The sequence below is a fragment of the Elaeis guineensis genome, chromosome 13, assembly GCF_000442705.2.
Source record: "Elaeis guineensis isolate ETL-2024a chromosome 13, EG11, whole genome shotgun sequence".
NCBI lineage: Eukaryota > Viridiplantae > Streptophyta > Magnoliopsida > Arecales > Arecaceae > Elaeis > Elaeis guineensis.
Window position 1 is genome coordinate 15,847,599 of NC_026005.2, and position 24,285 is coordinate 15,871,883.

The window sequence follows — 24,285 nt, forward strand, 5'->3', positions numbered from 1 at the left end:
CCCAAACGGTTATCATGAGAATAGAAATCCATAAATTGAAAATTTTGTTGGCAAAGAAGAACCCTTTCGATCAAAAATCCCCAAACCCTACAAAATATCATGCTTCTACCAAGATTAAGCTCTCAAAACCTCAAGAGACCAACTCACACTGCCACACCTCGCAGAAAATCCCATATGCTCTAGCAAAAACCCCAATCTGAACCTAATTTTGAATGTTGAAAAATAAAGAAACCGAGGAACACTGAACATACTGCAAGTGCCGCTGCATTTCTTTCAAACAGTGAACATGAATGGTGTGGCCACATTGCAAGACACTGATATCATTTGTCAATTCAAACAACCAAATATTTGAACCTTGTCTCAACATCATCCATCGCACCACACTTGCCATCCATGTTGATAAGAGCATTGCCCATGTATACATTCCAAACAAATCCTTTCTTCAAGACAAAACCATGCAGACCCTTGCCCAAGTCCGGTGCACTCAGCCCAGCACTTGATTTCAAGACCACAGGAAAGACGAAGAACTCCAACCCAACTCCCTCAATCAGCAATTCCTTAAATAGAAAAAAGGCTTCCTCAAAGAGCCCATAATCCACATATACAGTCAAGAAGCTAGCCCATGAGTATATGCTTCTTAGAGGCATTCTCTCAAACAGTTGGAGAGCAGGTTCCACCCCATTGCAGCGGCCGTACGTACAAGAGAAGCAACCTTGTCTCAAGGAACTCACAGCAGCCACAGATGTCTCGAATGAGGGCGTGGGCATGGATCTGCAGGCCCAGCCTGGGGCAGCAGCAGGAATCAATGCCAAGGGAGTAATCAGTCGAGTCTGGGGAGCAGTCCTCCTGAAGAAGTGCTTGAAAGGTGTTGTGCAGGTGGGGAGATGTTCTGCCTGAGTGTTGGGGGATGGGATTTTGTTTGGGGGGCTTTGGTGGTGACAAGGAGGATTCTATGGTGAGGTGGTGTTTAGACGATAGTGTGTTCAGCTTGTGCTGTCCAATTGATGTGTGAAGCGAAGGGGATCGCTGATGGTGAAAAAGAGGTGACACAATAGCAAGGGCTATTGTGGCGGCCATCGTGCAGCCAGCAGCAACGTAATCGTAGAGTCGAGCCTTTAAAAATAACAGCCATTGCAACGGCTCCAGGAAGCGGTTCTTGTGGTTGTGATTCCACATTCGCCACTTCGGATCCTCCATCAGGTCTCCTATCCCCCTCATGGGCCTCGTCTTCTCCGTCCCCCTCACCATCTTCCCCAAAGTTGAGACTTTTAAGGAAGAGATCTTCTGAGGGGTCCAACACAAAACCCCAACCATCGTCTGAGCTTCCATTATGGGCTCGTCGTGGTTCCACATTCGCCGCTCTAGATCCTCCATCGGGTCTCCTCCCCCCCTCGAAGGCCTCATCTTCTCCACCCCCCTAACCATCTTCCCCAAAGTTGAGACTAAAAAGATCTTCTGAGGGGTCCAACACAAAACCCCAACCATCGTCCAAGTTTTCCTTACGGGCGCTTCAAGCCTCCCATCCGATTGAGACTCCTCGTCCCAACACGTGGCATACTTAAAAAATATTCTAAAATCCTATGTGTCAACACGGAGATGCTCGTGTATTGCTTTATTATTATTATATAGATCTTCGAAACTACAAGCAACATATCCAGTCTATCTATAATGCAAAAAGGTGATATTTTAGTTTTACATCTTATCTACTCATGAGACCTGAAGAGCATTTTAAAATAACACTCAGGAAGACTCAGTACATGGCTGTTTAAGCACATATCCAGGTCTATCTGTAATGGAAAAAGGTGATATTCTAGTTTTACATCTTATCTACACACGAGATCTGAAGAGCATTTTAAAATAACACTTAGGAAGACTCAGTACATGGCTGCTTGGTAATGAAAATCGTCCACCTTCAAGCATGAAAATCCATTATAAACCATTGAAAAATTGCTAAATCAATACCAAGTACCAAGTTTCTGAAGAAATCTTTAAAATGAAATTAATGATACTGCTAGCAACTTAGGTTCATATAATGTATGCATAGGTAGGATTATATTTGGGACCAACTTAGGGTGAAAAAAATACACTGTCGTACCCCTTGATACTGATCAATCATCATGAATTTAAAATCTAGACCACGCACTATGGGACATTCAGTGCATCCATGAATGCTTCCATGCATATTACATGCACTTTCAAACCCAGTATTTCTTGAATCCACACAGCATATGGGTCTCTGTCTCCATTCAACATCTCAAAATGTGGATACATCACTAGACAAACCAAATTTATGGGGTTAGCTAATTAGCATAGATGTTGTATATGTTTCTTAAACTTATATCAATCTGATATAAGTTAGCTTACTGATTATGCTATTGCATTATCTCATTCTCTTCCTCTTATCTCAAGCAAAATCCTAGTTATTTCAAATAACTAAGACAGATTTAAATGTCGTCAACCTTCATCATCTAAAATATCTAAATGTGCATCTTCACTTTTCGCAGTGCATTTTTTGTCTATATAATTTATGGCACCACAGAGCGGGTCATATTCCCAGTCATGAATAAGGGCTTTCATATCAATCAGGTATTGTAGGTGCTTGATATACTTTCTACTTAGCATGGTTCTAGGGGTTGCTATACAGTTGGCAAAATACTTGGTCATACTTTTCCATCTAGTTAAACAACTTTTGGATTTTAACTTAGTTAGTTTGCACCAGTACTCAAAGACTGATACCATCACATAATCTATGTTTCAGCCAAAACTCCAAACACGAAACTGGAACATTTCAGTCTTGTGTTTAAGGAGATTTCAAACTTAGAAGGTTACCTCAAAAGAAATTCTTGTGTTTGGTATGCACTGGTTTGCTTCTTTGTTGAAGAATGATTAGTCTTCTCATTTCCAATAAAGGATTGAAGTATTGCATCCTAGTAATGTGCTGGCCTGCCACTGGCTTGGTATGTACCACGCCAGTGTTTGGCATGCATTGGTACCGTAGGACTGCAACAGGTAAGGCACTAGCACATTGAATATCAGTAACGTGCTTGTTGAGTGGTGCTTCAGGTTGAATGGCTTGTTACTTTGAATCCTAAATTACATTATTTCCATGCCCAATCTACACAAGTTGTATTTTGATCTAGTTTGGCAGTCTCAATTGTTTACCACTTTCTCATACTCCTGACTGGAATGACCATCCCAAACCATTACCGAACCATTCATCCATGCCACCTATAACAGGAAACCTTCTCTTCTAAGGTTTATGAACTCAAGTAGAAAACTTAAAGGGGTTTGTGAACACAAATATGGGCAATTTTGGAATGCAGAATGTGATGGCTTGATCATATTTATAAGCAAGAGGAGAATAGTACGAGGACATGGACACATACAGGTAACACAGGAATAAAGGATAAGTGTATGATTGCATAGCCTAGAAGGTCATGAAAAGCCTAGAGAGACCGAATAAAACCATGACAATTGCTCTGCCCATCACTAAAAACTTACTGAATCCCAACACCCGATGAACGACCAGCCACAAAAACTGAACTCCTTGTATGATACTGAAAAAAGGTTTTCTAGGCTGATTCAAGCCGAAGTCCCAAACAACTCAAAGATGATCAATCAGTGAGATGACTGAATCATAGCAATGCTCCAAGGGCTGGTTCCAACAAGGCAGAATGAAGCCTCAATTGGGGGGAAAATAACTTCTATATACAGTCATATGCAACAGTTAAACATGATACATCAAAAACCAATATATATCACTAAAAGCATCAAAACTCTGAAATATAAGTTATTTGAATTATTTCACTTCAATCAGCATGACTTCCCATAATAAACCATCATTAAATCCTCAAAGGCTTCTACTTATAGATCCATTTCATAAAAACCTTATGATATTCCTCAAGGTGACTAACAGATGTTTTGGTAACAAGCATGATGGCTAGAAAAGATCTTCATCTCCTTTAGATTTTTTTTTGCCAAATAATATCACAGATTGCAACGAAACAGTCTGTGCACTTCTTGGTTGTGCTAATTTTGTCTATTTTTGGAACAGAATGGCTGCATCACTTAACCCATAACTAAAGGCCGTCTATATTTAAAAAAAATAAAAAATAAAACTATCGAGTGGTGAGACTCAACCATATTATAGTCTCACATAGTGTATCCAACTTAGACCATTTTTGACTACATAACAGACAAGTTGGAATTAAATATCAATCTTGGTCTAATTTGAGTAAACAATGAAGCAATGATCATTGAACCGACCCAAACTAGGCAGTTTGGCCCTTACCAAATCAAACCGACACCAACTCAGGACAGTTCAGCAATGTCGATAGGTCCAGGTTATAAACCCCCTCAGGTGCAAACCATCGAGCGGTTAGGAGCCTTTGAAAACTCTCCCCTCCCGTCCATCGGATGCTCGCTCAAAGTAAGCCTTCCTCCTCTCCATCGAACACTCACTCGAGATAAACCTCCCCTCCCTTTCCCCTCTCTCCACTCGACGCTTGCTCAAGGTAACCCCCCCTATCTCCATTAGATACTAGCTCGAGGTAAGGCTCCCCTCGCCCCACCCCCCCACAACGCACCTCCCTCCCTTCCTCTCCCTCTCTCCTCTTTCCTCTTTCCTCTTCTTCTCCCTCTCCCTCCCCATGGTTCGGCACATCCTAGCTCGGTAAGGTATATACCGGCACCATACTAAACCAATCACGAGCCTTAGTACTGGTCTGGCAGATCTTGCATTGAAGCACTAGTCCTAAGTGACCTCTATTACCTAACAGGATGCTCTAAGAAAACGTCAAGACATCATCCACAACTTAGTGACTCCGATATAACTCAACCAAAACATCAAAATCAGGGAAAAAGAAAAAGGAAGAAGAAAGTGAATAGACTTATCCATAAGGAGAGGGGATCCATCAAACAACAGAAGCTAAAGATGATACTAAGTGCAAGACTCTCATAAAGAGATATTATTCTCAAACTTTAGCTACTTTTCTTCTCACCTCATCAACATGATTGTCAAGACTTCCACCCACAATGTCAGTTAAATCTGATTAGTACAGCAGTTAATATTCTTGATGACAGTTAATACTCAAGAATGATTGAAATTTTTTAAACTATATTATTCATATACTATGTAAACACACTGGCTCTTGATTAAAAGCAACACATGTAATCAGCATGACTCATTAGTCAATGGCAAAACCAGAAAATGTTGCCCATAACAGGTAATTATCATAACCATATTGGGTTTTAAAACAATGATGGTTCAGAAATGCAGTTGATATCCTAGCAATAAACACTACTCAATCTGTCACTGACTATATAAGGGGGGAAACAAAATTCAAGATAGAATCATATGGAGGATTCAAAAATATAACATAAACACTGAAATGACATGAAACTAACTGGTTATACCATCATGACTAGAAGAGCCTCTCATCGCAACTTTATTAAGACATATACAATAAAACACTTCAGGGTGTGAAGCCACAAAGAATTAAAACACGATCATAAAACCCTTTACAGAATCTTCCCATCAAAAGTAAGACCTTAATTCAAGGAGTGAAAAGAAGGGAAGAAAAATTTTTCTATCCATTCATTGAAAAGCCATCTAAATTAGACAGCACTGTCTCTTAAACCTACAAGCTGTAAAGAGCAAGGAAGACACCAACATGTCCATATAACTCCAACATCTGAACCTCAAAAAGCATGTAAATATGGATGATAAAGAAAACTGGCTACAAGCTATCCAGAGTGCCTCTGCAAAAGGACACAGATATATATACACAGGAGAAGCAGACCAAAAGCAGAGGTGAGGCCTCAAAAAGCCAGACAGTGTACATCTTTACCTGATAGTCACAAACTTATTGGTACCATGCTTGGCCCAGAAAGTCCTTAAGTCAATTGGATTAGAAAGATTATACCCTTCTCCAGCAAGCTTCTCCAGCACCTTCTTAAACGCACCCTGGCTCATCTTCCGGCCAGCAATGCGTGCCCCTCGCCTTTTGGTGCTCATTGGGAGGGGGTAACATGAGATGCTAGTGGTGCAGCACGCTGATTGCCAGCCTCCCACACCCCACCGATAGCACTGTTGCAGTTTGCCTGTGCAAGAGCATACCGGAGTAGGAATTCCCGAGATGTCCAGATCAATCCCGTTAATAACCAACCCAGTGCTCTTCTTCCCGGCCTTGCCACGTGAAACTGAACCATTGGTGGCCTCATCTCTAGGAGCAGAGACTTTCTTTGGCTTCTTAGGCTTCGGAGATTTGAGTGGACGACCCTGAGATTTCTTCTTCAAAGGAGTCTCATTTCTAACTCCAGGGTCCTCCATCACCGGGACCTTGTCATCCTTTGGTGGCTCGGGCGGCTGCAGCATATGGAGGGTGTGGGAGCCCGGGGGGTCAGGGAGCATACCATAATTGGGGTGGTGATGGCTCATCGGCAGCACATGGAGGATCTTGTTGTCCCTATTGTGGTGGATCCACCCATCCCTCACGAAGTCCATCGGCACCGACGGCTCAGCGATGCTGCATTCCCGATGGAGGAACCCCCCGTTTGATAGCAAGGGCTTCGTCGCATCACGCTCCACCATCGAGGACATAAGCTGCAGCCCTAGGTTCCCCTTTGACGGCTGCTCATAGTAACCCCAATTCCGAATACCCAACCCCCCATCATCATCCATACCAGCCGAGTCGAAAGAAGCACCCGGAGATTCAATAAAAAACCCCAAAAAGATCAATATTTTCCACCGATTTCAATCAGTCCATCTACCACATTGCCTTCTCCACGCCACTACTAGAAAACCGATCATGCAGAACGAATAAAAGATCAGAGAAAACGAAGAAAATCAAAAGAGAAAAAAAAAAACCCAAAAGGAGCCATCTTGGAAGAAACCCTAATTCCAAAAACCGATCAGCAAAACGAGAAAAGGGTTGGAACAAGAATCCAATGCCCGCTGAAAGAAACCCTAAATGTCCACATTCTCGCGCGCAAGATAAACAATTGCGACTTTTAGGGTTTCAAGGGGATCTTTGCGTCCGAAGAGAAGAAACGCCAGAAAACGCAGCAGAAAAACCACAAAAAAAAAAAAAAAAAAGGCAAAAATGGAGATTGGGAAGGATTTTTGATCATTTTCAGTGGTAAAAGGAGGAGAGGAGAAGAAGAGGATAAAGGGAACAGAGATAGCTTACCTTGAAGAGAGTTGCCTCTAGGGTTCTTTGCCGCGGTGTGATGGAGAGAGAGACAGAGCGAGGAGAAGAAAAAGGAGATCTTTTTCTATATATAAGCTTGTAATAAATTAATATTTTGTAATTTATTAACCTTTTAGAGCGGCGTCAGGGGTTTTGTATCTATTTGAAAAAAGAGATGCTTTTTAAAAAAATAAAAAATAAATAAAAGGCTAAAAATCAGGATGGAATACTTGTTTCTGAATAATATTAATTTAATAAAATTATAAAAATAATATTTTTTAAAAAATATTTATTAAAATAATATTCAAAATAAAATCATCTTATGATAGGATGATTTTTTATACTGACTCACCATCATTTATGTTGTATAGAAGATGGAGCCAGCAACTAGTAAGTCGTCCTAAAATAGAATGGTCCAATAAATCATTCTATCATAGAGTGGCTTTGTGCTTTTTCCAACAAGCTCCCACGATCCAACCAGTACAGATTTTTTTTCCTTGCATGCGATCATAGCAAATCACATCTTCAAAATTTTATATCTTAACATTACTTTCTATATTTACTATTTGATCAAATATTTTTTTATATCTCATATTTAATTTTTTTAAAATAATTAATTTTTTTTTTTATCCATAAGTGTCAAAAAAATAATCCAGATGGAACTACAATCCTTTCAATCATCTATATCTCTTCATTTTACAAAGAAGATTTATCCAAATATAAAAATATTTTCTTATTGCATTGCAAAGGTGGGGACAAAGTAAGAAATCTTTTCTTATCCTCCCCTCCCTTCCCCTTTCTCAATACTAGAATTAACAATCAATGCTACTCTTCTTCTTATCCCATAGAGGAGTCCCCACACCTTTGGATTATTAAGAGAAGCTGCTGAGGCCTCCTTGATCGAGATGGGAGGGCGAGAGGAGGAAGAGCAGGGGAGTGGGGAAGGCGACAGAGATAGTTGGATCGCAGAGGCTTATGGTTGGAAAAAGTACAAAATCGTTCTATCATAGGGCAGCTTTATAAGTCACTCTACAATAGAATGACTTATATAGTCGCTCTATTTTAAGACGATTTACTAATTGCTGACTCCACCTTTTATATGAGGTGAATTGTGGTGAGTCAGCATATAAAATTACTTTATGATAGAACGATTTTATTTTGAACCATATTTTAATAAATATTTAAAAAAATATTTTTTTAATAATTTTTTAAAAATTAATATTATTTAAATAAAATAGTTGCACATTTGGTGTTTTTTTTTTTTCTTTTTTTTATCCTCCCTTGATTTAAGGGAACTTTTGTCCCTTCCATGGGCCAAGTTCGGGTGCACTTGTTAGTGTTTGAACCTTTTTCCCCCGCACATGACAATCCTAAGAAAGGGTAGCATGGAATATCAAGATCTTTTCTTATATGTCAAATGCCAAGAAGATTAATTCCAGTGCAAAAAATATTAGGTTGTGAAACCATGTCACATCTGTCACCTTTCAAATAATATATTTTATGTTAGGCCTTGTAATTCCACATCAAAACCTTTCGTGTGACATGCTAGCAATAGAACTAATCCAAGTAACTTACTTGTATCATTCCATATATTAAATCAGCTCATATTTTTTTGGTCATTAATTGATTAAAAGTTGTATGGTTAGCATCTTGCTATCCTAAACTTGTTGGTAAAAGCAGCATGTATGCTTCTTAAGTATATACTAAAAAAGTTTTATAAAATAATTTGTCTGGAGACTTTAATGAGAGATTATCATGTTCTTACATATTCAGATAACGATCACTCATGTCAGCAAATCTAGAAGGATTCAAGAAAAGATAATAGAAGGTACAGCATTATCTTATATAAAGACACGTGGATATAAATTCTTCATGCCACATGGCATAAGGGGGATAATCGTAAAACTTGTAAATTAACATGACATATCTAGATGCATCTAAAGTTATCACACCCACAAAAATGAACCAAATAAGTCTTTTATGTGCACATAACCAGCGTCTCCCGTAGCACTTCCTCTTTTTTTTTTTTTCAACTACAAGTGTGACATAGGATGTTTTACACCAAAATATGAGTCATTGCAATGCTGACAACTTTCAGTGGTGAGTAAACCAAAATATTAATAACTAGTATAGATTACTAATGTTAATTGGTCCAGTATTTTTAATAGTGAGTTTCAGAGGCGGCTCAACATATTTAGAAGTCTAAAGTTAAATATTAAAATATAATTTTTTTAAATAAAATTTATATAAATTTTTTATTAAAATTTTATTTTTCTAATTTTTTGAGATGCAAAATTTTTAGTTAAATTTTTATAATCAATTTTTTCTAACATTTCTTTTTCAATTGATAATATAGCCAATCCATTTAATCTTTCTTGAGACATTGTTGATCTTAAGTAAGATTTTATTAATTTTAATTTTGAAAAACTTCTTTCTGCTGAAGCAACACTTACTGAAATTATTAATATTGTTCTAAAAGTAATATATGCATTTGAAAAAGAGTCGAGTCATTTTATATGATTGAGTATGTCCATTGGATTGTTATCTTCTACTTGTATAATTTTTTTAAAAGTTTTTAGCTCTAAAAATAAATTTAAACTATCAATATCAAAGTAGTTATTATATTTTAAAAAATATTCAAGATTAAGATAATATTCTTTCAAACTATCATTGTCTAACGACTTCAATTTTTACCACTAAATAGAAAATCAAAAATATTTTTATATATCTTAAATTGTTCAAATATATTTAGAGTGAAAAAATTGCTTGATGTACTATATATAAGAAATAATCAATTCTAAATGATTCTTCAAAAGATTTTGTTATTTCATTGTCAACATCCTCATCAAATTATTTCTTTCTATATGCTTATCATAAAATTTAGGTTCTATTTTCACTTCAGATGCAATTTCTTTAGAAAAAATTATAGCAGATACAAATTCATCTTCTTTATATTTTTCAAAAAAAAAAGAAGACCTTTTAATTCTTCTATAGCAACATCAATATGCATATCTTTTGATTGTAAACTTTTGCTAACTAAGTTAGCAGCAAATAATATATCATACCAAATAGTCATATCCAATAAAAATTTAAATTTTTTAAGCTCATATGTTGCTAAGCAATTAGCTTCACTTTTAGTTTTAGGATCTTCATTAACTTCTGCTAATTTTAATAAAGCATCTCTTATTTGTGGAGCTTAAAATCTTATTACTTTAATACTTTCAATACGACTTTTCTAAAATATTTGTGATAATGGTTTAAGAGTTAGACCGAAAATATTATCTTATAAAATTTTTTATCATTTAATAGAAGAAAAAAATAGTGAATATATACATTGTACCACTCCAAAAAATGATATAGCTTTAGTACAAGAACTAGCCATGTCACAAAGTACTAAATTTAAACTATGATAATCACATAGTGTACAAAAGGATCTAGAATTTATATCTAAAATTTTTTTTACATTCCTTGCTGTTTGCCCTTCATATTAGATCCATTATCATATCTCTGTTCTCTTAAATTATTAATATCAAGTCTAATATATTTTATTTCATCCATAATGACATCAAAAAGATCTTTTTCGATTGTATCATCTATTTTTAAGATTTTTAAAAAATATTTTATAATTTTGATTAGATTTGATAAAATATCTACACATCATAATATAAAAGATATTTGCTCTTGATGACTTGCATCTGGAATGCAATCAAGTATTATTGAAAAATATTTTACTTCTATAATTTTTTTAATAATTTTATTTTTAATTTTACTTGCTAACAAATTTAACAATTTATTTTGTATATTATGTCCAAGGTAATGAATATGAATTTTATTATCTTTAATACGTCAAATATGTTCTTGCATCATCGGATCAAATTTTGCAATCATTCCAATTAGACTTAAAAAATTTTCATTATTTTCTTGATAGATCTTTTCATTTTTTTCATAAAAAGCCAAATTATTTTTTTCAAGAGTTTTTACTACAGAAAGAATTCTTAATAATATCTTTTTTCTATGTTCTTCATCTCTATTTATTTGTTCTTGAATACTTTTATCAATTATTTTATTTTTTAATAATTTTATTTCTAAATCAATCCATGAACTCATATTAATAATATACTCATTACTCATCTCATGACTCTTAAGCTTAGCACTAAGATTTCTCCAATCTCTAATACCAACATTAGCTAGTTTACTTATATTAAAAACAGAATTAAATAATTTATAATAAAAATAAAATACTCTGTCTAAATTTTTTGAATAAACTAGCCATCTTCTTTCATGCTTCTCTATATTTGTCAACTTTTGAATATAGTATGTAGTAGAAAAATATCTTGAGAATTTGTCTTTAAAAAAATCTATATCATCAATTCTAATTGGACCTTTTTCTACTAATAAATCTCTCAAATTTGTATCAATATTTATCTATTGACTTGGATCATAAATATTTTTAAGAATGTAATTATTTAAATTAACAGATTAGTTCTCTTCACCATGACTTTGAGGATCATTTTGAATCTCTTCATTGACTTCTTCTTGTTCTAATATTTTATTATCATCTAACTCTAAAAAAATATTAACTTGTTCATTTAAGAAACATTCATCAATATTTTTTGATTTATTATTTTTATTACTTGTAAAAAATTTATCAAGAGCTTCTTTTTGAGATTATATTAAACTTTCAATTTTTTTTCCTTTTGGAAGCTTTGAATAATCAGATTCATATTTTTGAGTTGACATATTTAAATTCTTGTTACAAATTATCAAAAAAAATTAACTATTATAATTATCTTATTTTTTTAAATAGCTAATACAAGATCAACAATCAAAATTTTTAATTCAATGAATCAAGTATTAAATAAAATAGAGACAAAAATATAATAATATAATATAAATTTTAAATTAAATAAAAAATATATAAAAATTAAAATAATAGTATCCGATTATTGAATACTGATTGCAAATGAGATGACTAATCAACTAATTTATAGTATCCGATTGTTGAATGCTGTTGTACGAGAGCGCAAATTACAGAAAATATGAGTTAGAGTTATTATCAAGAAAGAGAGTAAAAAAATAATAAAAAAAATTAAAAAATATATATTATAAATTAAAAAAACTTTTTTTATAAAAAAAGAGAACTGTATTAATTTAGAGAAAAAATAAATAATTCTGTTAAACTTATAAATATAGAATAATTCAAACTACAAAACAGCAAATACTTCCCAGTCCTAATCAATTTTGAGAATTTACAAACCTTCTGAAGAAGTACAAAATCAGATAACAAAAAAAAAATTCAAAAACTAAACAAGATTCTATACTTTTATGGAGCTATATATGCCATGTAAAATATGAATCATTAACAATATTTTTATCGAAATATAAAAAAAATAAAAAACAATCTATTTTTATAGAAGAAATGATCACCAAATGATCGTTGGTGCTAGCCGGTAATTGATCAAATTTAATGATACTAAATAACCGTTGGCACTAATCGATAATTATCCAAAATTAATGAAGCAGGCCGCCCAATGACTACCTTTTTTTTTTTTCCCACGCTGCCACGCACAGTAACCACAGTCCGCCACATATTCCTGAGAAATGCAAAAAAAAGGGGCGACTGACCTTTCATCTTCTACTCTATCGATGACCGATCGATCGACCATCGGCGATCACTCAGTCGCTAAGGGCCTCCGGTGAGCGCCTGAGCGACGCCGTTCATTTTCTCGCAGGCCGAGCAGGGGGGAGGACCTGGGGGCGGGGGTCTTCCAAAAAAACAAAAAAAAAATCATCCGTCGTTGCGCCGCTCGTGGAGAACTTCGCGCAGTACCGACGCATCTTCTCGCGAGCCAAGGGGGGGAGGGGGCCCTAGGGGAGGGGCTTTTCGGAAAACAAAAAAAAAAAAGGGATCGTCCGTGGTGATCGGCCGATCATGCGCTCGCGGAGACCTTCGATTTCGTGACCCGTCGTTCTCGCCACTGGTGATCGGCCGACCGCGCGGTCAGCTATTCTTCCTTGCCATGGCATCGTTCATCTTCGGGCCGAGCGGGGTATCAGGGCCGCTTGGGGGCTGGGGGCAGCTGGGCGGAGGCCTCCTGTCGTTCATTTTCTCGAGGGCTGAGCAGAGAGCCTGGGGGCAGAGCCGTAGAGGAAGATCTTGTCGGGATGGAGGCCGTGAGGGGGAGGTAGTGGAAGGTCTGTGGGTGGAGTCCTAAGACAAGAACTTCGGTAGTCTTGCCCTTCAGTCGCCTTGATGGGTTATTGAGTACTTTATCAATAGAATAAAAAGAAGAGAGAAGAACCGTTGTTGAGTTATGATAGTATCAACAACCAATTATTCTGGATGACATGACATTATTTGGCTAACAATCTATAGAAACTCGATGCATGTTCCTCCAGTCATTCCTTGACATCATTTGGTCCGCTTATGAACCAAAATTTAATATTGATGCTTCTAATTTTAAATTTATGTGCATGGGAATATTCCCAGAAGGTGATGCAAAGTTATTACCAACTTCTACGGGAAACACCTTAAAAAATCTCACAAAAGAAACTAATATATATAGTGCTCATGGAAGGAAATATTAAATTAAAAGCCCCACCCAAAACCGAGCGGCATTGGTGCTCATTCTTCCTTATAGGACTTCTTATCCAGTTCTATCGATTAGCTTGTATATTTGGTTGCAGTAAGACCTGCACTGGGCCATATTACAAAACTTTAGGTCTAAACTTGGGATCAATACTTAATCCATGACACCATGTCAAAGCAAATGTTGCTCCAAAACCAAATAGGAGAGTTTGAAGTTCGTTGAATTTTATTTTTATTAAGACGATTCAGCTGACTCCCCGATTCCAACTTTCAATCGGCCTGATAAGCATGACCTGTCAACTATCAATCGGTTAGCCGACTGACAGTCAGCTATCCTCAAATTTGACAAATTTCAACTATGACGACTCAACTGATTTCAGACCGATGACCGTTGACATATCAAAATTACCGATCGATGCTCATTCGGACTTCCATAACTACCAACATACAATTGACATATTTTGATTACCAATATATAATCGGCTTACCAGAAACTGCAAGTACAGAAAGTGCATAATAGCCAGAACATAATCAGTGACGGATATAACCATCCATCCCACAATCACATAATATCGGAACAAACGAGACCCACGTGTCTAATCGTTACAGAAGACGGTTACCAACTACTCATTTATAAAAAAAGATAAATGAACAGCATTTGGTAAGATCTCTTAAGAGCTAAAATTTTACCTCTTTGAATATTCATCTGTTGTTCACCATTCTCCACTGACTTAAGCATCAAAAGATCTCTATCGGACATAATTTCGATCAGTATGGACTTCATTTTGCAAGTGCTCTTCACCGACAACGGACGCAACATGAGATTGATCGCCACAGATTGGCGCATCAGGTAGGGGGAGATACGAGCAGTCATGGCAAAGTCTAGAGCTCAAAATTCTACAGGATCCGTGAGGTAATCTTCTCGTCGGGAAGATCCCCCTCCTCCTCCATTGACAGAGCTCAGCTCTTCGCGTCCAGTAATTACTACGACGCATAAATTACTACTCTAATGCAGCAAATGAAGATGTTGACGGAGACGGTCCACAGCCTTCAACAACAACAAACACAACAACAGCAGCAACCTCCGGTGAAAGAGCCAGTGGCTCACTTAGTGCCATCCAGGCACAGCCGCCGTCCTCCATGGCACTCATCCTCTTCATCTCCAGAACGATGACAGTCTTGACGCTCTCATCGAGTCGAGCAACCGTATTCTCCGTATTCCCATCATGCCGCTGATCCTTCACGGTGATCTCTCTCTCCTTCCCATGTACATAGTATCAAGAAAGAGAAGAGGCTGCATGTACCTTCTGCTTCTCTATCTTCGAGTTCTTCAGAAGATTCTTTCCCTGAATTTTTTCAGCAATGATGGCTCAATGATTACGAGCGCAAGTTCAAAGAGATCGACCACCAACTTATCCGACTTTAACTGGAAGGTCGGAAGTCCTCCAACGACTACAACTTCCACACTGTCCAACCTCTTTCTCAGTGTATCTTGGATGAGCCGATCCCATCTCGGTTCAAGATACTGTAGATGGAGCCATACGACGGCTCCACCGATCCAATTGATCATTTGGAGAGCTATAAGGCTCTCATGATGATCTAAGGAGCAACCGACGTTCTCTTATATATTAACTTTTCGACAACTATTTAGAAGGCTGCTCGAGTCTGGTATTCTGGACTTCAGTCGGAGAGTATAAATTCTTTCGAGCAGCTCGAGTATTCTTTCGTAGCTCATTTTAACACTAGTCGAAAGATACCACGGACATCAGACGGTCTCTTCTCCATCAAGAAAGGTGAGACAGAGACATTGAGAGATTTCGTGGCTCGCTTCAACGTGACCATACTTGAGGTCAGGGACCTCAATGAAGATATGGCCATATCGGCCATAAAGAAAGATCTGAAGAGATCCAGATTCACTTATTCTCTGGATAAAACTCTCTTCTGAACCTATGCTGAACTCTTGGAGCGTGCATACAAGTATATTTGTGTAGATGAAGGTGCTTCTGACCGACATCAGACAGAAGAAAAAAGATCAAAAAAAGAAACAAAAGAAAACTGAAGCTCTTACCAGACTAAATCGGCCGACTACCAATAAGCGACCTTCACCTCTTCAATGGAGTCCAAGATTGAATAATTTTGGCAATAGGTATGACTTCTATACTCATCTTTTTACTCCTCATGCATAAATCTTAATGGAGATTGAAGAAAAGGAGTATCTTCGACATCCCTCACTGATGAAAGCACCATCGAAGAGTCGCAACAAGAAGAAGTACTGTCAGTTTCATCGTGATCACGATCACGATACCGAACAGTGTATTCACTTAGGGACGAAATAGAATTCCAGATCCGATGTGGCTACCTCAAAAAATTTCAACGAGATCGCCTGACTCAACCTCCCACCGACCAATAGCCTCAGCCACAAATTGAGAAAACGATCAACAATCGACCATCGGCAAGAGTGATCAATATGATCTCTGGGCGATCGAAGGACTAGAGGGCAACTTTCAAAGAAGAGTCTGCAAAGAAACGATAACTTGATAATATAATTTTTTTTTCGAAAGATGATGTTAGGAGAATACAAACTTTCCATGATGATGCTGTCATCGTTTCGACGATGATAACAAACTATGATGTTAAAAGAATTCTAGTAGATAATGGAAGCTTCACTAATGTTCTCTTTTATTCGATTTTCTTCTGAATACGGCTACCGACTAACCGACTCAAAAAATTTTTGACGTCATTAGTCAATTTTACTGGAGATGTAGTTATCATGGAAGAAACAAATACTCTCTCATTAACTACAAAAATAGATCTACAATAAAGCACTGTTCTCCTGATATTCACAGTCATCCGAGTTTCATCGACCTAAAATATCATACTTGGACGATTTGGACTTAATGCCCTGAGAGTAGTAGTTTCAATATATCATTTATTGATCCGATTTTCAATAAAAAATAAAGTCGGAGAAAAATGTAAAGATCAACAACTTGCTCGACGTTGCTTCATAGTCTCTGCAAAGAATAATCAATCTGAAGGCTCTTTGTCCATTGATAAATTGGACCAAAGAGAAAATGAAAAAAGGGATAAACTAGTCGAGCAACTAATTTCTATCCCATTAAAAGAAGAAGATCCTGAGAAGACGGTCCAAATTGGATCGTAATTATCTGATCCGGAGCGGCAACAACTGGTGAATCTACTAAGAGTAAATGTCGATATTTTTATTTGGTCAGCAACTGATATGTCAGAAATTTTTATAGAAGTAATAACCCACCGACTGAATATTGATCCTAAAATTAGACCGATGAGACAGAAAAAAAGATATTTTGCTCCTGAAAGATAAAAGTTCATCGACGAAGAAGACGATAAGCTCTTTGCGGCTGGCTTCATCAGAGAAGCTAATTATCTTGATTGGCTCGTCAATGTAGTGATGGTGAGAAAAGTCAATAAAAAATAAAAAATCTGCATCGACTATACAAATTTAAATAAAGCTTATTTGAATGACAGTTTTTTCTTATCAAAAATTAATCAATTAGTTGATGCAACTTCGAGACATCGATTTTTGAGCTTTATGGACGTCTTTGCATACTACAATCAGATTTGGATGGCATTTGAAGATGAGGAGCACACTGCCTTCATAACCGACAAAGGCATCTACTGTTATAAAATAATGTCATTCAGTTTAAAGAATACTGGAGTCACTTATCAACGGCTAGTTAATAAACAGTTCAAAGTACAAATTGGACAAAACATGGAAGTCTACATTGATGATATACTGGTGAAAATTTTTTAAATTTTTTATTATGTTCGAGACTTGGAAGAAGCCTTTGAGATACTTCGACAACATCAGATGAAATTGAATTCGACTAAGTGTGTAGTCGGAGTAACTTCCGAAAATTTTTTTGGATTTCTTATGTCACAACAAAGAATTGAAGCTAATTTCGAGAAAATAAAGGCTATCATCAATATGAAGCATCCAAGCTCTAAGAAAGAGATATAATAACTTAATAGAAGGATTGCCGCACTCAGTCGATTCATCTCAAAGTCGGTAGAAAGATGTTTATCCTTCTTCAAAATCTTGAGACAAGCAAAAGATTTTTTATGATCAAATGAGTGCTGATAATTCTTCGAAGATTTAAAAGGATATCTGACATCTCCATCATTACTTACAAAATCAAAGATGGGAGAAATTTTATATCTCTATCTAGCGACTTCGATCGAAAAAGTTAGTTCGGTACTCGTCCAGGAGGATAAAAATTGAATTCAACGATCAATTTATTACACCAGCAAGATGCTTCATAATACTGAAATAAGATATTCAATAATGAAAAAGATAATCTACACTCTAAATCATATCATCACAGTGACTTTGTCCATAGTTCTAAGCATATCTTATAGTCGTCTTGATAGATCAGCCATTAAAGATAATTCTATACCGACCTGATACTTCAGATCTAATGACGAAATGGGTAATAAAACTTAGTGAGTTTGATATTCAATATCACCTACAACCGTCAATGAAAGCACAAGTTTTGATCAATTTTATCATCGAGTGTACCATATCTGACAATAATCATGAGGATGGATCCAATGACAAATTAAAGCAAGTTGCAACTCCTGAGGTCGACTTAGCATCGGTGTGAGTGCTACATACTGATGGAACATCTAACGCACAAGACAGTGGAGCCGGTCTCATCCTCATCAATTTCAAAGGGATTGTAACCGAATATGCCCTTCGATTTAATTTTAAAACTTTAAATAATTAAGTCGAGTATGAAGCTCTCCTAGCCGGCTTGAAGATTGCTAAAGAGCTTAACATTGACAACTTGAAGGTCTTCATAGACTCACAATTAATCACTAAGCAAGTCAAGGGCGAGTTTGAAGCTCGAGACCCTGTTATGATGAAGTACCTTCAGAAAGTGAACGATCTTATATCAACTTTAAAATATTTTGAGATCCCTCATATTCTAAGAGCTAAGAATTCTTGAGCCAACACACTTTTCTGACTCACAACTATTTTTTTTAGCTCGCTTGGTCGAACGTTCATCGAATGTCTTGAATAACCGAGCATTGATGAAGTCGAAGAGTGCTACAAATTAATGACGGCCAAGCTGGATGGACTAGATCATCCAATACTTGACTGATGGAACTCTACCTGTAAATTTTTCAAAAGCCAAACGACTACGATGGATGGCCTCGTAGTATATTTTAATGAATGGACAACTTTATAAAAGGTCATTCTCTTTTTCTTTACTAAAATACTTGAGACCAATGGATATTGACTATACACTTCGAGAAGTTCATGAAAGAATTTATGAAAATCACTTGGAGGGTAAATCTTTAACTTATAAAGTTTTACGACAAGGATATTAGTGGCCCATCATGAAGAAAGATGCAGCTGAACTTATCCAAAGATGTGAACCATATCAGAAGGATGCTAACATACAACATCAACCGGCCAGCCAGCTGACATCAATTGTTCCACCATGGCCCTTCTCACAATGAAGAATCAACATACTTAGTCCTTTTCCTCCGGCATCCAATCAGAAAAAATTTATAGTAGTTGCCATTGATCACTTCACCAAATGGATAGAAGCTGAATCCTTGACACAAATCACTGAAAGTAAGATGGAAGATTTTATTCAAAAATCAATCATATGTAGATTCGATGTGCCACATACCATTATCACTGATAATGGTCGATAATTCGACAATCAAAATTTCAAAGAATTTTGTATAAATTTCATATTACGCACAAACTCATATCAGTCGGCTATCTATAATTCAATAGTGAAGTGAAACTAACAAATCGAACAATCCTACATGATCTCAAGATCAGACTGAATGAAGCTAAAGATCTCTGGATGGAAGAATTATATCCAATCTTATGGACATATCGAATAACTCCTCGTATATCGATAGGAGAATCATCATTCAATCTAATCTATGAGACGGAGGCGATGATTCCACTTGAGATCGGATTACTATCAGCAAGAGTGAAATAATATAATAAGTTGAGTAATTCTGAATGCCAGAGAGCCGACTTAGACTTACTTTCGAAAGTCCGACAGTAAGCTCAAGTTTGGATGGCAGCATATCGACAAAGAATAGACCGGTATTACAATGCAAAAGTCAAGACAAAGGTCTTTTATCTAAGAGATCTGGTCTTAAAAAAAGCAGAAGTTTCAAAGCCTCTGGATCAGAAAAAATTATTTCCAAACTAAGAAGAACCCTACAAAATAATCGAGATACTTCGACTGGATGCATATCGGCTAGAAACTATCGATGGAACGACTATTTTTCGAACTTGAAATGCCGATAATTTGAAGCTATACTATCAATAAAGTTGTTCACACGCACGATGTTTGGAATGAAATATTGGAATTCAAAATCGTGAAAGCTTTAATCAACTACAAGTTATCTACAAAATGATATTAGATCGATAAATAATTGATCAATTTTTACTGACTATATCTCAATTTTTCATTGTAAAAATCGACTTAAGTCGAATGACTACTCATACCGACTTAGTTCTAGTTAAGCAGAATATTATGCCAACTCAACTCTGATCGAGTAGAAAATATACCAACTTGACTACGGTCAGTCAAAAGATATTCGACTTATCACCGTTTATCAAATACCTAAAGTATACAAGCTAAGTCGGCTGACACCCGACTAGCGGACAAACTCTACTACAACTATTGGTCGATATTCAATTCATTGATGGATGATCGAAAATTAGATTGTTATTCAACAACATTGACAGTACAAGTATAAAAAGAGATTCCTTAGAAATTTTTATTTCATTTATTAAAGAAAGATTACAAAATTGGATCCAAGGTCCGATTACAAAAAGAAAAATAAAAAAGTATTACACCGGTCACCAGTCGGCTTCTTCTTCACCTTACTTCGGTACAACTTCGATGTTTGGAGCAGGTTCTGGTGCAGTCGGTGCATTTCCTTCAGTCAGCACGGTGGCCTCCTCAGCAATCTCTTCTCCTGAACTAGGGGAGATGATGCTGCTTAGGTCCAGATTCGGATACAATTTTTCGATTGCATCTCTACCATCCTTGTATCCGATGCAGTAAGAGGTGAATCCACCTTCAAGAATTTCATCTTTGAATTCTTATGAATCTTTGAAATTCTCGATGGCCAGACTCAGAGCACCTCTCACCGACTCAGCTTCTTCCTTGATGGAGGCCGACTCTACATCGGTCAGTGTCAACCTCTCCATGGTGGCCTGATGCCTTTCGCGCTTCGCTTCAAGCTCCTCTATGCATCTATCTCTCTCTCTGGAGCCGACTGATGGAATGCTTCTTGCTTTTGATCTGAGATTCGAAAGATGCGATATTCTGTTGCACTGACTCTAGTTCGGCTCTAGAAGACTGCAGTTCAGTCGTCACGCAGGAGATCTCTTCTTGGAGCATCTTCTCCCATTCGACTGTCGCCTGAAGTTGTTCAACAGCAGCAGCTTTCTCGGCATTGGTGACCGCTACTTTATCCATCCATGCCCGATCAAGCTCGATGATTTTCAGATATCCGCTCTCTAGAACGTACATATCGTGTGCCTACTGAAAGAAAAGGACAAGTCAAGTCAGATCAAAACAAAAGGAAGGGGGAGAGAAAATATCGTTAACTTACCCCAAGCATCGTCGGATAAAATGAAAAAAATATTTTGGACACTGTCTGATCTCTCCTGTTCTCCCTGTCAGTCGAGAGAAGTGCACCTTTGATAAGTCATTTGGCCAATGATGGATTGGCCAAGGCCAACTCACTGACAGAGATTCAGATATCAAAAAGAGTAGGGAGACCCGCCAACGACCCATTGTCGGTTGAGGTAGCTAGCACCTTTCCTCGCTCTGCAGTCGGCGGTCATTTGCTTGAAATTGTCATAAAATCAGTGCTCAACTGTGCCCAAGATCGAGCTACTTGCAGAATAGCTTGCGCAGTAGTAGATAGTTCTGGTTTGGCTGTAGATTCGGCCTGAACTCCCGCAGATGGTGCCGCTGATGGTTCTGGTGTGGCGTCTTCACCTCTTGCCGTCTCAACTCTAACCGACAGCACTTCAACAGAAGGAAGCATTGTCAGAGCTGACAATGCAATAACCGGCTCATTGCTGAAAACTGTTACCGATGGAATGTCGGCCTCCCTTGTCGGTACCGACTAAATATCACTCCGACTTCTCTTCGATGGTCGGGATGGTCCAGCATCAGTCGTTGCTCTCTTCTTAACAGCATGAAGATAGATGTCAGCAGCTGAGATACGCACCGTCGACCACATGGCTGCAATCAAAAAACAATGTTCAGTATAAAGTTCAGAAGCAAACAAAAAAAAAAGCGATCGATTATGTTATACCTAAAGAGGTTACCAAACTAAATTTGGCATCATAAAGAGCCTGCCCTATTATCAGCTCTCGTTGTATTGAAACTTCCATATTTTTTAGTCAGAGAAAGTCTTCCTGATCGATGGTGTCAATTCGACTATGCTCATTGGGGCCAGTTCTCGGATCGCCCTAGTATAAAGAAAAACCCTAAGGAGATGAAAAAAAATGAAGAAAAATTAATTCTTCCATCCATGAATGAACGATGGAAGACTAGAAATGAAAGAAAGATCATTCCTCGGATTGAAAAACCACCAACCCTTGATCTTGGGATGAGGACAAAAAATAAAAAAAGTCCGAAAAAGAGAAGGGCGAGGGTTGGTCGGGATAAGAGGACACAACAGGGCAAAGCTGATAATCAATCAAATAGAATTCAGAGCCAGTTGAGCAGGACAAAGATGATAATAATCAAAAAAATTTCGGACAAACTCCGGAATCGAAAATCGAAAATCGGTCCGAAGGTCCTCGACATAAAAAGCAACCTGATCTAGAAGAGGAGAGTTCACCTGACCATCCAGATCAGGAGCAGAGAGCTAATATTGCTCCGGGATACGGTATCGTTTCTGGAGCCGTTCGACATTGAGCCTGGATAAGGAAGAGACTTCCATCCTCGGATCCGAAAGAGAATCGTCGATCGGATTCTCCAACCGACTATCTCGAGAAGTTGAGGCCTTCGCCTTGTTACCTCTACTTGCCATTGAAAATGAAAGAACCTAGAAGAAGAAGAAAAGAAAAACCTAGAAGAGAAAAATGAGAACTCGACCTGAAGAACTAGGAGATGATGTGAACAAGGAAAACTCTCAGCACCTAGAGGATAGAGCCTTCTGTTGTAGAGAAAAATGACTAATGCAAAAGTGGAAAGTCCAAATGAAAGGGACACTAGATATATACGACCCCTCAACGGTCCGGATGAAGTTATTCAAATCAGGGCTCCCCCAGACTTCGACACGTGACTACATCAAAACCGACCACTGATCAGATAGTTTGACGCACCTACCCTCAGATCACGTCACCTCATCACTATTCGCGTGAACGACACAGAGCTAATGATATCTAGACACGTGGTCGAAATCGATTAGTCAAAATCGAATCGTCCGGATTCATCGAACATCGGACTATCTTCTCGAAGCAACACCTCAATGATGATTTCGCAGTTATCAAAATGACAAAACGGCTAGAGACCCTTCGTATTTCAAAAAATCTTTAATGTCGAATCAGGGCTCGAGACAACACATGACAACTCCCTTCATTCAATGTGACAGACCACGTGACAACATGCATATCAGACTATTTTGAACTTAAGAATGGGGGGCAACTGTTGGGGCGATTCAGCCGACTCTCTGATTTCAAGTTTTGATCGACCTGATAAGCATGATCTGCCGACTATCAATCGGTTAGCCGACTGACAGTCGGCTATCCTCAAATTTGACAAACTCGAACTATGACAGCTCGACTGATTTCAGATCGATGACTGTCAGCATATCAAAGTTACCGACCGATGCTCATTTAGACTTCCACAACTACCGACATATGATCGACATATTTTGATTACTGACATATAGTCGGCTTACCAGAAACTGCAAGCGCAGAAAGCGCATAATGGCCAGAGCATGATCAGTGGTAGTTATAACCATCCATCCCACGATCACATAATGCTGGAACAAGCGGGATCCATGTGTCTAACCGTTACAGATGGTTGTCAACTACTCATCTATAAAAGGAGGTAAATGAATAGCATTTGATAAGGTCTCTTGAGAGCTGAAACTCAGCTTCTTTGAATATTTATCTGCTGTTCATCACTCCCCACTGACTTAAGCATCGGAAGGTCCCTGCCGGACACAATTTCGGTTAGTGTGGACTTCATTTTGTAGGTGTTCTTCATTGGTAATAGACGCAACAGAAAATTGACCGCAATAATTTTATTTAACAAAAAAAGTTCACCAAATCCCTTCAACCCCTATTTGTTTTACTGGACCTGCATGGGCTGCAATGAAGGCATAAAAATAACAAGCCAAACTTGTCTGGATCTCGACTTAATAACTCTCAGCAAGTATCCAAATTTATGGAAACCAAATAGTTCATCATCACTCATGATCCAGAGTCCACAACAATAATTTCCACTGTCATGC

General features: G+C 37.5%; 1 protein-coding gene across 2 annotated transcripts; it reads right to left on the reverse strand.

Moving 5' to 3' along the window:
• Positions 1–5,574: 5,574 nt before the first annotated feature.
• On the reverse strand, positions 5,575–7,292 carry LOC105056372 (protein Barley B recombinant). Of its 2 annotated transcripts, none has more exons than XM_010938541.4 (2): positions 7,191–7,292; positions 5,575–6,795 (listed from the first exon to the last, which is right to left on the reverse strand). In XM_010938541.4, exon 2 carries the CDS (start codon positions 6,680–6,682, stop codon positions 5,846–5,848), a length of 837 nt encoding a protein of 278 aa, XP_010936843.1. In that variant the 5' UTR covers positions 6,683–6,795; positions 7,191–7,292; the 3' UTR covers positions 5,575–5,845. The 2 variants fall into 2 exon arrangements, with proteins under 2 accessions (XP_010936843.1, XP_010936844.1); XM_010938542.4 differs by having other exon boundaries at positions 5,575–6,792; positions 7,191–7,278.
• Between the last annotated feature and the right edge of the window lie 16,993 nt (positions 7,293–24,285).

Excerpts from the sequence above, each read along its gene's own strand:
- LOC105056372 (XM_010938541.4), bottom strand. The coding sequence starts at position 6,682 with ATGGATGATGATGGGGGGTTGGGTATTCGGAATTGGGGTTACTATGAG.